Source organism: Triticum dicoccoides, chromosome 4A (genome assembly GCF_002162155.2).
Source record: "Triticum dicoccoides isolate Atlit2015 ecotype Zavitan chromosome 4A, WEW_v2.0, whole genome shotgun sequence".
Classification (NCBI taxonomy): domain Eukaryota; kingdom Viridiplantae; phylum Streptophyta; class Magnoliopsida; order Poales; family Poaceae; genus Triticum; species Triticum dicoccoides.
In genome coordinates, this window is record NC_041386.1 from 663070476 (window position 1) to 663083855 (window position 13380).

Here is a 13380-nt window from a genome sequence, read left to right on the forward strand (position 1 = left end):
GCCCAACCCTCGGGGGCCTACCTACCGGACCGCCAGAACGACCCCACAAAACAGTGACATCCCCAGCCGAGAAAGCGCGGAACGCCAGAAACCGCCAGATAGTCTGGGGCCCTGGGCTAAGCTATGTCTCGCTCCATGCGAGACAGAAACTAGTCTCGCCTAAAGACAGCGCCAGGCTCGTCCAGCCAGCGTGCTGGTTATTTTTCTGTTTTTGAATATTTTTTTTGGTTTCGTTTATTTTTATAATTTTTTATGCTTTCATTTTTTTAAATACATTTATTATAAAAAACACTTTACAAAAATATTTAAAGAATGTTAAACATGTGAAATAAAATTAGATGTGTATAGAAAAAATATTTCTGATGTATACGAAGAATGTATAAGAAAGATATATGATAATTTTGAAAAAGTAGACATAAAAAATATATCTCGCAAATATTAATTATTTAAGTTTTAAACATGTATACAGAAATGTTCCAAATGTATGCGACAAATGTTCGACATTTATAAAAAAAGTAATCATTACAATATATAATAGAAAAATGTTAATAACATATTTGTGAAAATGCAAAATGTGTAGACAAATATGTACAACTTACCCTGCAATAATATCCATAAAAATATTTTCTAAAAATATTATATTATCCAAAAAAATTAATCATGTATTTAGAAAATGAAATTATGTATGTAAAAAAGGTTCCTAACGTACAATTTTTTTACAACGTGTATGGACAAATCAGACATAAAAATATATGTTTTAAGAAAGTATTAAATCATGTATTTGAAAAAACTTAAACACATATATAAATATGTTCCAACTGTGTACACAAAATGTACACGGTGTATGAAAAAAAATACATAAGAAAATATTAATCATGTATTTGGAAATATTAAACGTGCAAATGAAGAATGTTTCTGATGTATAAAAACATATAGATTGTTTATGAAAAAATTAGAAAAAAATATATAAGTTCTAGCAAATGTTTGGAAATTGTTAAACGTGTATAGATTCACAATACACTGCCTTGATCCACTTGGCTACATCCGCCCCTTATCCAGCTAAATGATTTTTTTTCCATTGATCATTATTCTATTTATTCCGACCTCCGTACTTCGATCGAGATAAAAATATGTTTCTGATGTATACTATTTTTTTAAATGTGTATGTATAAAATAGACATAAAAACATATATCGAGATAAAAAATGTTCAATGTGTATATAATGTTTTTTCTCTGATGTAACAAAAAAAATTGTTTATGGAAAAGGTAGACTTCAAAAAATATATGTTTAAAAAATGTTAAATCATGTGTTTGGAAAATGTTAAAAGTGTATATATAAAAAGATTCCTCACGTTTAAAAAATGCACAATATGTATGGATAAAATAGACATTAAAGTTATATGTTTAAAAAAATCATGAATTTGGAAAATGTTCAACGTGTATATAAAAATAGTTCCTAATGTATAAAAATATTTTCAATATGATTCAAAAAACAGTAGACACACAAATATATGTTTAATAAAATGTGAAATCATGTATTTAATTTTTTTAAACACGTATATAAAATAAGTTCCTATGTATACAAAATATGTACACTGTGTGTGGATAAAATGTTAATTATGAGTTTGTAAAATGTTAAAAGTGTATATAAAAATTGTTCATGATGTGTAAAAAAATGTACAATGTATATGAAAAATACTATAAAAGTATATGTTTAATAAAACAAAAAAGGCCATTTTACTCCCCTGAAGAAAATGGATTGTTCGCATAACACCCTGAACTTTTTCTGGTTCACTAAACCGGATCTATCCCAAACCGTTCAAAAATAATCTCTAGCTAATTTTCTAAGCTCATTCGCACACATGAACACGATCAAGGCCGTATTTGACCAATGGGTCCCTTTCGTCAGCCGCAACCCCTCTCTTCTCCTATGCGACGAGAACAGTCGACACTCAGTTTATGCCGCCGGCGCTCTAGTTCTTCGCCCGCTCGGCCAACACCCCCCTCTTGTGTTAATGACCTTGCCCTAGAGCTTCCCCTCGCTCCACTCTATGTTCCTGCCAAAGGACTTTGTCCGACTCACTATAAATCGCCAGCACCTATGTATTCTTCCCCGCCTCCAGCATCAACCATCGCCATCTCGATCTCTTCCTCCGGTGACCCCCTCTTCTCTTCCTTTGAGCATCATGATGCTGCTCTGAAGTTGACCGCCCCGTCCATTTGGAGTCGTGCGTCCCCGAGGACCTTTCCCCGCATGGCCATGCTCCGGCCCCCGCTACGGCTATAGGTGGTGCATGTTGCAAGTAGGCTACAGAGATGAGGGGGCAAAGAAGCTCCAGAGGAGCAGGGGCTCACCTTGGGGGGTTGGCGCAGGAAAGTAGACAGGGGGTGCTCTGCAGCAACGCCATGGACACCGAAGGCGGCGGCCGGAGTGCAGGCTTGTGGCAAAGGGGCTAGGGGTCGTGAGCTTCCCCGGGAAGCTATCAAGAAGGTGCGAGAGGTGGTCCCGCGTCAGGGAAGGGGTCATGGGGGTCAAGGGACACACTAGTGATGGCGAATTTTGCGCGGTGGTTGGCGGCAATGACAAGGAAGATGACAATGCGAGACTCGATTGGGTTGGCTTGGCGCAGTGAATTTGGCAAAGTTGATGACGACAACTAGGCAGATGTTCCGTACATCTTGGCATGGCTTTGTGCTTCCTCCGGCCATGTGCACGGCGATGATGGCCATTAAGCGAAGCTCAAGCGCTCTCGGGTGGATGTGGACGTCGGAGAGAGGGTAGAGGAGGGCCCCACCGATCAACAAACCATTTTGAGCTCGTCCACGTCAGCAAAACCACCCGTGCAAACACATCAATGATGATTTGTGAATGGTTTGGAAAAGATGAGGGGGTTAAATGAACCAAAAAAAGTTCAGGGGATTACCGAACAACACATTTTCTTCGGGGGAGTAAAATGGACTTTTTTCTTAAGAAATGTGAAATCATGTATTTGCAGCATTTTAAATGTGTATACAAAAAATATACAATATTTATAAAAAGTAAAAATATATTTATTTGGAAAAACCTTAATCTTTTATTTGAAAGTTGTTGAAATTTTGTATTAAAATGTTCATGATGCATAAAAAATTTAAAATTTTAATGGAAAAGTAGACATAAAAACATAAGTTTAAAAACTGTTAATCATGTTTTGGAAAAATGTTAAATGTTTATATGAAAAGTTTTGAACATGTATTTGAAGAACGTTGACCATGTATTAGAAAAAGTGTAAAAGCGTACATTGTGTATAAAACAAAGTAGTAATTTCTTGAAAAAAAAAACAAATGAAAACCAAAGAAACAAAAGAAACCAAAGAAAAGCATAGAAAACGAAGAGTGAAACAAAGAAAACTGAACTAAGACGAAGAAAAATGAAAAGTAAATTAAAAGAAAATAAAAATAAAAGTTCATAATGTATTTGAAAAATGTTGACCATTTATTCGAAAAAGTTTTAAGAACATGCATTTTAAAAAATGTACATCATGTATTTGAAAAATGCTAAATTTTTATCAAAATGTAGACCTGTGTTAAATAAAAGGAAACCAATGAAAACCGACAAAGAAACAAAAACGAAAGAAAAAGGACGAGAAAAACCAAGAAAGAAACTTAGAAACCAATGAAAAGACAAAGAGAAAAAAATAAATAAATAACATGTGCAAACCGAGAAAGGTACAAAGAAAAGCATTGAAAAAATAGAGAAAAACAAATAACCATCGAGTAAAGAAAAAAAACTAAAAACTAAAACCAAAATGAAAAAACCCAGGAAAAGTTAGTAAAGGAACCCAGCGGAACCTAGCAAACTTGATCGAAACCCAGCGAACGCAAGAAAGACAAAGAAAAATGGGTCGGCGCAGTAAGTACACACAGGGGGAAATCCTTCAGAGAGACGGAAGCTATACTCGCGTTGAGCGAGATATAGTCTTCGCGAGATAGTCTAGCGTCGGCCTTGTAATGCTGGGACAACAAAGGCGTTTACCCTTTTCGAAGAACATGAATTTTAGGAAACTTTGCAGTTGTTTCATCTTAAAATATCAATGGTAAGGTGGATTTTTTTTAAAAAAAGTAGATACAGTATAGTTTGTAGAGGTGGCCACCTTTGACTATATGAAGGAGAGAGCCAAGAAAAAACGAAGAAGTTAATGAATGGTACATGGAGTTTCTGCACGAGAGCTCAAATGCTTGCGCAGGAACAGAAAAATAAAAAACAACGGTTAAAAAAATATCAAAACATTTTGTAGTTTTGTGATAACAAACATTGATGAATTGTCTAAATGCGTACAAATTTTGATACAAAAACATTTCTAAATGCTCTATAGAAACAAACAACATTTCTAAGAACACTATTTTGAAAGCATTTAAGAGAAATTATTATTTTGCCTAGACCATTAGGAATGTTTTTACTTAAGAAAAATTTGTACGTTTGTAGAAATTTCCTCAATGTTTGTTGTACAAATGTTGAGATTTTTTTACCATCTGTTTTGATTTTGCTTTTCATGAGGAAGCAATTGAGCTCGCGAGCAGAATGACACTTCCAATAATTAATGGTACTCCTTAGTTCCGACACCCCACTGGTATATCTCTTGAGCAAGTGGCATAGTATCCTAGAATTTATTTGATCAAAGAATTAGAGTCACAATTAATATATTTTTCCTGTCGTTATTTCCAATAACCAACAGGTTATCGGTTTTTCTTCGAACCCTAAGAAGCAGCGCCATCGTTTAATTTCTTTTTGAAAATTTCAAATTTAAATGTTGATGCCACGGAATCAAACAATGTATTCCCCATGTTTTTTGTAAACATTTAAACGATACATAGATGACTGCAACCAATCTTTGATGGTTACTCACCCTGCCATAGGCACAATCAATCTGAACAATGAGGTTCCAATCTTGCAAGCAATCAAAGAACTGAAAAACACTGTGATAATGCAATCTAAATTAATCACATGATAATGGAAGGGATCCTAATAGAGGATATGAACAAAGAGATACTCCTGCACATCTAAAATATGCGAATTGTAGCAAAGCTAAAAAATGTCTAACCAAAAAACCTGGAGTAATGTGCACAACTAGATGAAAAAATATGGACGCCAATACCTGGCGATCGTCAGCTAAGGGGGCAGGGGGTTGCCTCCAGCGAACGATTAGGTGATGAGATCGGTCGACCGAGGCCTATTTCTGACCAGTGTTGCTACGTGTACACCTTCACCAATCACAAATCACCTTCTTCCTCTGAAGCATAAACCATCCCCTCCGCATCTCTTTTTTCCCTTGTATCCCAGTCCTATTCACGCATAAGGATACATGAACGATCCGACCGGATACATGTGTAGGGTGCCTGATACCCCTAAATACAAGAGAGTTCCTGGAGTCCCAAATCTTCCAAAGGATGGTGAGCGCCAAAGAGTGCCAAACCTCCTGGTCGAGATCAAGCGTGATGGCGATGTCCCAAGTAGCGTCGATGGAGGTCGGCATGGGGAGTTGGAGAGCTGACCACACTGCCACAGAGTGAGGATGCTGAAGGAAAATATGCGCGATATCCTCATAAGGAGCAGTGCACCGTGCGCAAGTAGCGTTGGAGACAATGGTCTTCCGGAAGACGTTGTTTACGATGGATCTATGCATGTGGAATCTAAACTCCAGCGTTTAATTTGTTGCATCTTGCACCTCCTCAATCGCATGATCATATATAATCTTCATTCATGGTTATGGGTTATGGAGTCGCGTCTGCTATCTCCTCGATCTGTGGACTGTGGTACGTACAACTACTACAACCGTCGAGGACCAACTGGTAATTAATTAACCCATTAATTAATCATCATGTACTAACTGTAATCATTTGTTCCATTCGCGGCGTGCTAGGGAGCAGAAGCCATGGCTGGACATGAGATCGGTGGGTCTCTTCTCAAAAGGGGATGACATGGCTCACGGGGCGGGCGGAGGCGATCTGTGACTAGTGAAGGCACGTGGCAACTACTGACCAGGCAACAGACCCGGTCGTGTAGGGATTTCTCCCGGCTACGAAAGTACCGATGGAGGAGCGCATGCACACCGCTCAGCGTCCTCCACACCAGCGGAAGCCAACTGGAAGGAGAACCGAGGTAAGAATCGAATCGCAGCACACACCGCCCAGATGATTTTGCTTCTCTTGGATCTTGGCGTGATTCTTGATTCAACACCGCATATCCCTTTCTATGAGTAACGTCAATGCAAGTAGTAGTACATCTATGCGTCATTGTGGTGATGCCGGTGGCCACGCCGTCTCTGCGCGCGCTCCCGATGAGGTCGAGGGAGCTGTGCGACACGCCGGAGAATCGGCCGCAGGCGGCGCCGGTGATCATCGGGGGGTTTCTGCTGGTCACCACGTCGGGATTTCAGTTGACAGGCAGAGGGGAGGCAGGGACCAGTGGGCGAGACAGCTCATCGGGACAAGCGGCAGGAGAAATCTCTCGTGATTTTCCTTGCCGGCCGTATAAATACGTTCGATGCAAAATTCCGGCCGGATTCGCTTTTTTTTTTTTGAGAAAGAATTCCTGCCGGATTCGCATTTAGGAGTACATGAAACCGGGCCAAGTATATAATACTACTCTCTCTGTAAAGAAATATAAGAGTGTCTAGATCACTACTTTAATGATCTAAACACTCTTATATTTGTTTACGGATGGAGTACTATACGCGTCTTTTTTATCGTGCATTGCTTCATTCATGTCCTGGCTAGTACAATATATCACTGCAAACAAATTTTGCACTCGATGCAGGGCCTACTCTAACGGGATGTGCACGTCTTGTGAAAGCTGCATACGGCGGGATGAGTATTACTACAGAAATTTGGATGATGAGAAGAAATATTTCTTGGTGCTTATGATTGGTGATTTCCGAGATGAGATGGTAACACTTGAATACAGTTCCATTCTTATCGTGCCATTTTTTTTTGTAAGACCACTAGACCAGTGATGTTTCTACTATCTATCCAGAGTAGTTTTTGGTAAGACCAGTGCCATTTTTTTATGCGTTCGTTGAGAGGCGGACTATTCTATATAGAGTACCAAAATGATATTGGAAAATTAAAGTAGTTAGTTTACATAAAATCAATGCATATATACAACATGATTATAGCTAGTGTCTTTTGGATCTTGCGAATAAACAGTCTGACCAAACTTTTGTTGTTGTTGTTATTTCTTCCTGTAGGTAATCCCAGAAGAACTTGTGCAGCGTTTCAAAAGGGAAATCCTAGGGGAGATCAAGCTAGAAACCCGAAATGGTGACAGTCACGCTGTTGTGGTCGCCAAGATCCAAGAAAAGCGTATCTTTACAGTGGGTTGGAGGCAATTTGTTGCAAACTATGATCTACAGATTGGTGATCTCTTAATGTTCAGATACAAAGGAAACAGTCAGTTTAATGTCATAATCTTTGATAAACTTGGTCGTGAAAAGGCCTCATCGGCTGTTCTGGATCCTTTTATACCTCGTGTCCAAGACAGGGGCAACGAGGCGCATGAAATCGGGTGAAGTGCTAGTCTTTATTATTCACGGCTTCATTTCCTGGTACAAAATTTCAATTCAAATGGCTTTTGCACTGCAGGTCTTCTGAAAAGATGGATGTGCAATGTGGAAGATGCAACAACTGGCTTGAATATCACTACGCAGACTTGGATAATGAAAATAAATATTTCTTGATGCTTATGATGGGCGATTTTCAATATGAGATGGTAAATTCATATTCAGATATATTGCCAACTCCCTTTTGTCAGTAAATTTGTTGTTTTCTTTCATAGACCAATGATTTTCTACTTTTAGTTTAAATTATGTGGATATATTTATTGCTGTAGACTTTGGAGACATGCACAAACTATATGTACTTTTTTCAAAATTTGCTCCATGTCTGCTATTAATTTGCTGCTTGGATTGAGTCCAGCATGGTAGCACATTAATTCAGGTATGCTAGTTTGCACAAAGTTTCCTCATATTCAAAGATACCAGGCTTTTTGGTTTTCACATTTTTCCTTTGATACTATAGTCTATACAAGCCTTCTGTATTTTCCTTGCTATATGTTATGTAGTGGGATACCGAACCGTCAAATAGGCTTTGATTTTAGAGATCATCTTTTTTTATCCTGTTTAGAATCCATTCAAACTAAAAAAATATTGGTTCTTTTTCTCCAGATCATCCCAGAAGGAATTCTTGAGCGTTTCAAGAGCGAGTTCCCAAGAGAGATCAAACTTGAAACACAAAATCGTCGCAGCTACAAAATTGGAGTCGCCGAGAACAAACTAGACACTTGCTATAATCAAAAGCTTGTCTTTTCAGTGGGATGGGGGAAGTTCATCGAAACCTTTGGGCTACAGACGGGTGACACCATAGTACTCATATACAATGGCAACTCCCAATTTAGTGTCATAATATTCGATAAACATGGCTGCGAGAAGGCATTATCGGTTATTGTAGACCCTGTTCCGCCTCCTGTTCAAGGAAGGCGTCCCTGCAGTACTGATATAGTGAAAAGTTCCCATTTTCTTCCTCGGCCTATGCAAAGGCAGCCATTTATCATAGTGAATGGGCTCCTATTGGAATCACCGCCAACCGAAGGGCAGTGGCGTGCCCAACTGGAAATGGACAAGTCATGTCAAGGCAGCAGGGCTGCAATAAATACTCCCCCCTTCGAGTCATCTGGTCTCAGTTAATATTATAGATATATCTTCCCTTGCAAATAATTCTCATATTTTTATAGCTGTCTATATTCAGTAGTTCTCTTTTGCTTTGCACAGGAGGTTCTTTATCCTCTGAACATGGCCATGGAGTACGTGATGTGCCCGTTTCCAGCAACATTGTCAAGAGGAAGGCTAAGATATCTTCATCTCAGAAGGAGCAGTTGAGGGACGGCTACATTACCGCACACAAGACCAAGCTAACTTCAGCTCAAAAGGACGTGGTGAAACAGAAGGTCCAATCTCTTGAGTCAAAGATCCTCATCTTTGTTGCTGTGATGTACAAGTGCAATGTGGAGTCACCATTCTTTCTGGTGAGTTCCATTTTTCTAATGTGTGATCTACTTCGATCATGTAGGTGTCTGTGTGAAGTGTAAACCAATACCTGTAGGAAGCAGTTGACATGTTATTCTACATAGACTGATTCATGCCATTATCAAGTAACTCTTTTGTTCAAATCTGTAAGCAGACTTTCCCCAACTACTATGCTCAGAAGTATCTTGGAGAGGAGGCACGGATGCATCTTGAGCTGCTTGGTGTGAAGTGGCAAGTGCGGTTTCCAAACAACCGTGGCGACAAAAAGCTCAAACATGGATGGAAACAGTTTGCGCAAGCCAACAACCTGAAGATGGGTGATATCTGCCTCTTTGAACTACTGAGCAATCAGAGTACCATGGTGGTCTATGTCATCCCTGCAAATGATGCCAATGTTGATTGATACTGCTAATGCTTTTGTGTTGGTGATAGTGCTTTCATTTAATTTGCTGTTGGTTAGTGAATCGTTGGTGAGGGCAGTATTGAAGTTGTGTTAGTTAGTGAATTGTCTGTGAAGTTTTCTACTTTTCTTACAAGGATAACTGATTCCTTGTTAATTAGTTGACTACTACTTAACTCGCATAATGATGAATGATGCATACTTTTGATGCAAGACTGAATAAGTAATGTAATTGTGTTGTGTTGAATTTATGTTCATTGGATTTTGGACTCCCTTCCTTCAAATTAGGTCTATCAGGTTCCGTTTTCCCAATTTTTTTTAAGAAAATGGAATCTTTCATTACCCCCTGAAAGTTTAGATGGAACAATGAGTTGGATCCAAACATCTTATCGTGATGTTGGTCATGCTTTATATTGCCAAGCAAACTTGCAGGTCAAGAGATCACCAGTAGAGGAGATATCTAGGGTTACAATCATGACAGATACAACACATTTTTTTCCTGACAGCCTATCACAAGTTCACAACACGAATCGTGTTAGCATGGGATCATAATTCAAACTAGAACTTATTATATCTAACTCTACCCTCAACACAACCTTATAAAAGTCTAGGATTGTGAAACAATGCTCTTGGTTGTTCTACGCCCACCACTCATCGGCTTAGATAGACTATCATCTAGCTGATCTTGCAAGAAATGAATCCGATTTCCAAAGCTTTACGTGCCAGTGTGCCACGTGTGCTCTGACAGAGTAAAATCCACCTCTATGTGCTTAGTCCTTGCATGGAGCACTGGGGTAGCGGATAAATATGTCACCTCAACATAATCGTGCATAATTGTTGGTGCTTCCTCCCGATACACACTGAGTTGTCCAAGAAAGGACTGTAATGAAATAATATAAAAAATAGCACTATTTGGGTGCCATGTAGTTTGCTTTGGTACTTGATCGAGACATTGTCTGATATGTGCATGAGCTCTACGAGATCAACTCTGACTAAGGAACTCAACAAAGCCGCTTATTGATCGTCTATCATTGGCCGAGCCTACCTAATCAACGCTTGTGAATGCACTAATGTGTGTAGAGAATGATATCTGAATGTGAACTTTCATCTTGATAGAATGCTTCAGGTATATATGCCAAGATGCTGGCCAATGTTCATTAACATGCCCTAATAAGTATTAACAATTTTTATTAATGATGAAGGTATGCCAGGTTGTCATATATTGTAGCACCATTGAATAATTTGAGTTTCTTATATTAGAAAATTGTACCTCCTCATTAGGAAGAATATGATACAATTTCTCTTTGCTGAGTGATAGCTTCAACTTCTTACTGCAAGTCTGCAACCCTTATATTTTGTACCAATGATGTTCTATACTTGCAATGCAAAACATCTATGCTTAACCAACAAGTGGTTGGATGGTTAGGACCATTCTGGTGCCGTGTGGCAGAGTGAAGCCCACATCGGGCCTCGGGCCATCTTGAAGCATCATGTTGTAGTATTATTTTACAGTAAGTTCTATAGTGTGAAGTATTTTGGCCTCATGACTAGGGCAGCGGCCTGATGTGCCTTATGTCTACTACACAACTTATTCTTGTAGACTCATGTTGGGCCTCCAAGCGCAGAGTTTTGTAGGACAACAACAAATTTCCCTCAAATGGATGACTTAAGGTTTATCAATCCGTGGGAGGCATAGGATGAAGATGGTCTCTCTCAAACAACCCTGCAATCAAATACAAGAAATCTCTTGTGTCCCCAACACACCAAATACAATAGTAAATTATATAAGTGCACTAGTTCGGCGAAGAGATGGTGATACAAGTGTAGTATGATAGTAGATATAGGTTTTTGTAATCTAACATATAAAAACAGCAAGGTAGCAAGTGATAAAATGGAGCACAAACGGGTATTGCAATGCTTGGAAACAAGGCCTAGGGTTTATACTTCCACTAGTGCAATCTCTGAACAATGCTAACATAATTGAATCATATCACCACCCCTCAATGTGCAACAAACAAACACTCCAAAGTTCTTATCAATAGAGGAGAGCATAAGAAGAAATTGTTGTAGGTAGTAAACCACCTCAAAGTTATCCTTTCCGATCAATCTATTGAGCTATTCCTATAAGTGTCACAAACAGCCCTAAGTTCGTACTAAAATAACACCATATGATACGCATCAATCAACTCTAACGTCACCTAAATACTCCAATGTCATCACAAGTATCCATGAGTCAATTATACGATATGCATCAAACAACTTCACATTCATAATATTCCATCCAACAGAAAGAACTTCAAAGAGTACCCCAAAGTTTCTACCGGAGAAAGCAGGACGAAAACATGCATCAACCTCTATGCCTAGATTACCCTAATGTCACCGCGGGAATCCGCAAGTCGATTGTCAAGACATATATCAAGTGAATCAACAGAACACCCCATTGTCACCATGGGTATCCGTTGGGAAACTAGCATGCAATTTCAAAAAAAATCCTATGCTCATGCAAGATCTATCTTGGAGATGCATAGCAACGAGAGGGGAGAGTGTGTCCACGTACCATCGTAGACCGAAAGCGGAAGTGTTAACTTCCCGCGGTTGATGTAGTCGAACGTCTTCTCGAATCAACCGATCAAGTACCGAACGTACGGCACCTCTGAGTTCTGCACACGTTCAACTCGATGATGTCCCTCGAACTCTTGATCCAGTAGAGGCAAGAAGGAGTCGATGAGTTCCGTCAGCAAAATAGTGTGATGACGGTGTTGGTGAAGTGATCCACGCAGGGCTTCGCCTAAGCACTACGACAATATGACCGGAGGAGTAAACGGTGGAGGGGGGCACCGCACACAGCTAAACAATTGATGTGCTTTGGGGTGCCCCCCTTGCCCCCGTATATAAAGGAGGAGGGGAGGAGGCCGGCCACAAGGGGCGCACCAAGGAGGGGGGAAGTCATACTAGGACTCCTAGTCCTAGTAGGATTCGGTCCCCCTTTTTTTCCTTCTCATGGAGGGGGGAAAGGGGAAGGGAGAGGGAAGAGGAGAAGGAAAGGGGGGCGCCCCCCCCTCCCCTAGTCGAATTCGGACTCCCCATGGAAGGTTGGCGCGGCCACCCCTTGTGGGCTGCCTCCCCTCTCCCCTATGGCCCATGTAGGACCAACAATTCCCCGGGGTGGGGTGGGGTGGGGGGTGTTCCGGTAACCTCCCGGTACTCCGAAAAATATCCGAATGTTTCTGAAACCATTCCGGTGTCCAAATACTATCGACCAATATATCAATCTTTACCTCTCGACCATTTCGAGACTCCTCGTCATGTCCGCGATCTCATCTGGGACTCCGCACAATCTTCGGCCACCAAAACACATAACTCATATAATACATATCGTCATCGAACGTTAAGCGTGCGGACCCTACGGGTTCGAGAACTATGTAGACATGACCGAGACACCTCTCCGGTCAATAACCAATAGTGGAACCTGGATGCTCATATTGGTTCTCACATATTCTACGAAGATTTTTATCGGTCGAAACGCAATGTCAACATACGTTATTCCCTTTGTCATTGATATGTTACTTGCCCGAGATTCGATCGTCGGTATCCTCATACCTAGTTCAATCTCGTTACCGGCAAGTCTCTTTACTCGTTCCTTAGTGCATCATCCCTGAACTAACTCATTAGTCAAATTGCTTGCAAGGCTTCATATGATGTGCATTACTGAGAGGGCCCAGAGATACTCTCCGATACTCGGAGTGACAAATCTTAAGCTCGATCTATGCCAAACCAACAAACATCTTCGCAGATACCTGTAGGGCATCTTTATAATCACCCAGTTACATTGTGACATTTGATAGCACACAAGGCATTCCTCCGGTATCCGGGAGTTGCATAATCTCATAGTCGGAGGAATATATATTTGACACAAAGAAATCA

General features: G+C 40.1%; 1 protein-coding gene across 1 annotated transcript; it reads left to right on the forward strand.

The window, feature by feature from the left end:
- The first annotated feature begins 6100 nt into the window (after nt 1–6100).
- Nucleotides 6101–9632, forward strand: LOC119289623 (putative B3 domain-containing protein Os08g0325100). Its single transcript, XM_037568908.1, has 7 exons — nt 6101–6136; nt 6794–6923; nt 7224–7540; nt 7618–7744; nt 8199–8712; nt 8802–9055; nt 9211–9632. The coding sequence occupies exons 2-7, from the start codon at nt 6810–6812 to the stop codon at nt 9457–9459; spliced, it is 1575 nt and encodes a 524-aa protein (XP_037424805.1). The 5' UTR covers nt 6101–6136; nt 6794–6809; the 3' UTR covers nt 9460–9632.
- Nucleotides 9633–13380: the final 3748 nt, after the last annotated feature.

Bases quoted from the DNA above. Each gene is read 5' to 3' on its own strand.
- LOC119289623 (XM_037568908.1), top strand. From the start codon at position 6,810: ATGTGCACGTCTTGTGAAAGCTGCATACGGCGGGATGAGTATTACTAC. The intron at 7,541-7,617 runs GTGAAGTGCTAG...TTTGCACTGCAG, and splicing joins AACGAGGCGCATGAAATCGG to GTCTTCTGAAAAGATGGATG. The intron at 7,745-8,198 runs GTAAATTCATAT...CTTTTTCTCCAG, and splicing joins GCGATTTTCAATATGAGATG to ATCATCCCAGAAGGAATTCT.